The following is a 2,069-nucleotide window of genomic DNA, read 5'->3' as shown; positions in this document are numbered from 1 at the left end:
GGTGGGGTGCGGGCACTCGGGCTCCCGCGGGGCCCGCGCCGGCGGCCGCGGCCCCTGCACCGGACACCGCGCCGGGGTCGGCTGGCGGCGTGGAGCCCGCGCTGCAGTCCCCGCCGCTGCCGCCCGGGGGCGACTCGAAGAGAGTGTCGCGAGCACCCGCGCCCCCAGCCGGAGGCGGAGGGCCGGAGCCCGGGCCATTGGCCACGACCGGAGGGGGCTGACCTGGCGGGGGAGCGGCATCAGCGCTCCCACCGGCGCCGCCGGGCTCGGCCAGGTCCAGGAAGGCCTGGCGCAACAAGGCGGGGCTTTCTCCGAGCGCGCAGCCGAGAGCCGAGGGCGGCTGGGGCGGGGGCTGCAGGTAGGTGGGCACGGGAAGCCCGCCTGGGGTCCGCGGAGGCCAGAACATGCAGAAGGGCGGGTAGAAAGCGTCCTTGCGGCCCGCGGGCCAGAAGAGGCCGGACAGGCCGGCCTTGGGCGCCGCGCCCGCGCTGCCCGCGCCCCCCAGGGCCTCGGCCGCAGCGCCCGCGTCCTCCTTCTTATGGCACAAGCCGAAAGCGGCGGCTGCGGCCGGGAAGGTGTAAGGATGCGGGAAGAGCCCCCCGCAGCCGGGAAACTTCTGCAGCACGCCCCCGAACGAGCCCTTGCTGGGCACCGGTATGACCGGGTAGCTGCGCGGGCCTTTGGCGCCAGCCGCCGCGCCCGCGCCCGCGCCGGCGCCAACGCTGGTCACGCAGCCGCCCCCGGCGCCGCCCCCTCCCGCCCCGGCGCCGCCCGAGGCCGCGGCCACAGAGAGGCTGGCGGCGGCGGCCGAGAGACTGGCGGCGGCCACAACGGCCGCCTCCTGCAACGAGTCGTCGTCGTCGTCGAAGCGCGGCCGCTTGTGATGGGCGTGGGGCGCGCCCGCCAGCTCGGCCAGGGGTGGCGGCGGCGGCGGGGGCGGGGGCGCCCCCAGCAGGTGCGGACCCAGCAGTCCCCCGCCTCCAGCCACCGCAGCCGCCGCTGCCACGGCGGCCGCCTTGACCGAGCTGAGCGGGTGGCAGGCGGGGTGCGCGCCGGGCTGGGGCAGCGCGCGCTTTCGGCTACCGCCGTTGAACATGGCCTTGACGTCCTCCCAGGCGAAGACTAGCTCGTCCTGGGGACTCTTGTCGGTGAGCTTGAGATGACGGCGCCAAGAGTTGAAGTTGGCTGCGTCCGGCTGCGTGTACTTGGCGTCGGGCGTACGGTGGGAGTGGAAGATGAACTTGTTAGGTGAGAAGTACATGTTGCAGTAGCTGCACTTGATGCACTTGGCGCGGGAGCTGTTGTAGCGCGCGGGGATGAAGCTACCGCGGCAGCCCCAGGCGCACTCGTGAGACACGTCGAAGGCGAAGTTGTCGGGCAGCTTGGGCGGCCTGTTTTCGCCCAGGAACGACTTGCACAAGCGCTCGGCCTCACGCTTGGTGATCATGCCGCAGCGGCGCGATGAGATGGGCATGGCCCCGGCGCGCCGCAGGATCTCCAGCTGCACCGGCGTGCACTGGACGCACGTGATGCCCAGCGCCACACGACGGTTGTGGATCTCGTTGTAGCTGAAGTTCTTGAGGAGAGTGTTGGAGATCTGTGCCAGGCACAGGCGCTCCTGCCCGTCGATCACCAATGACACGATGGGAATGCCGTAGAGGATCACCTGGCCCACCTGGTTGGGTTTGAGGTTGGCGTGGCCCGGCCGCGGCTGGCTCAGCGCTTCGGGCTGGAAGGCGCTCGACGGCGATGCCAGCAGGATGTCGTTGGGCCCCGGCAGCGGGCTGGAAGCCATTTCCTCCGCCGCGGAATCCCGGGCCGAGCCCTCCGGGTCTGCCTTGGAGACTGGAACGGAAAGGAGAAAGCGTTGACTAGAGCTAAGACAGAGGGGTGGGTTGAATCGCTTAACTAAAGAATTATAAGAACTTCCTTGCTTTGGTTGAGACAAGGTTAGCGCTGGGCAAAGGAACCAAGTTTCAGACAGAGGAAGTCATTTCTCTTAATTTTCTTCAAGGTCACCCTTTGGAAATGCAGGGATTGGGAAGTACTTTTCTTCTGTTCTAAACATC

The 2,069-nt window shown here is 69.4% G+C and overlaps 1 protein-coding gene across 1 annotated transcript in view; it reads right to left on the bottom strand.

Moving 5' to 3' along the window:
* Nucleotides 1-1,795, bottom strand: part of SKOR2 (SKI family transcriptional corepressor 2) — a 35,969-nt gene extending 34,174 nt beyond the window's left edge. Inside the window, exon 1 of the mRNA XM_030292404.1 lies at nt 1-1,795. This exon is cut by the window's left edge and continues 803 nt beyond it. Within this exon, the coding sequence (XP_030148264.1) occupies nt 1-1,795 (1,795 nt within the window).
* Between the last annotated feature and the right edge of the window lie 274 nt (nt 1,796-2,069).

Source organism: Lynx canadensis, chromosome D3 (assembly GCF_007474595.2).
Source record: "Lynx canadensis isolate LIC74 chromosome D3, mLynCan4.pri.v2, whole genome shotgun sequence".
Classification (NCBI taxonomy): domain Eukaryota; kingdom Metazoa; phylum Chordata; class Mammalia; order Carnivora; family Felidae; genus Lynx; species Lynx canadensis.
Note: the sequence above shows the minus strand (reverse complement) of the source record. Positions and strands in the feature narration are given on the sequence as shown.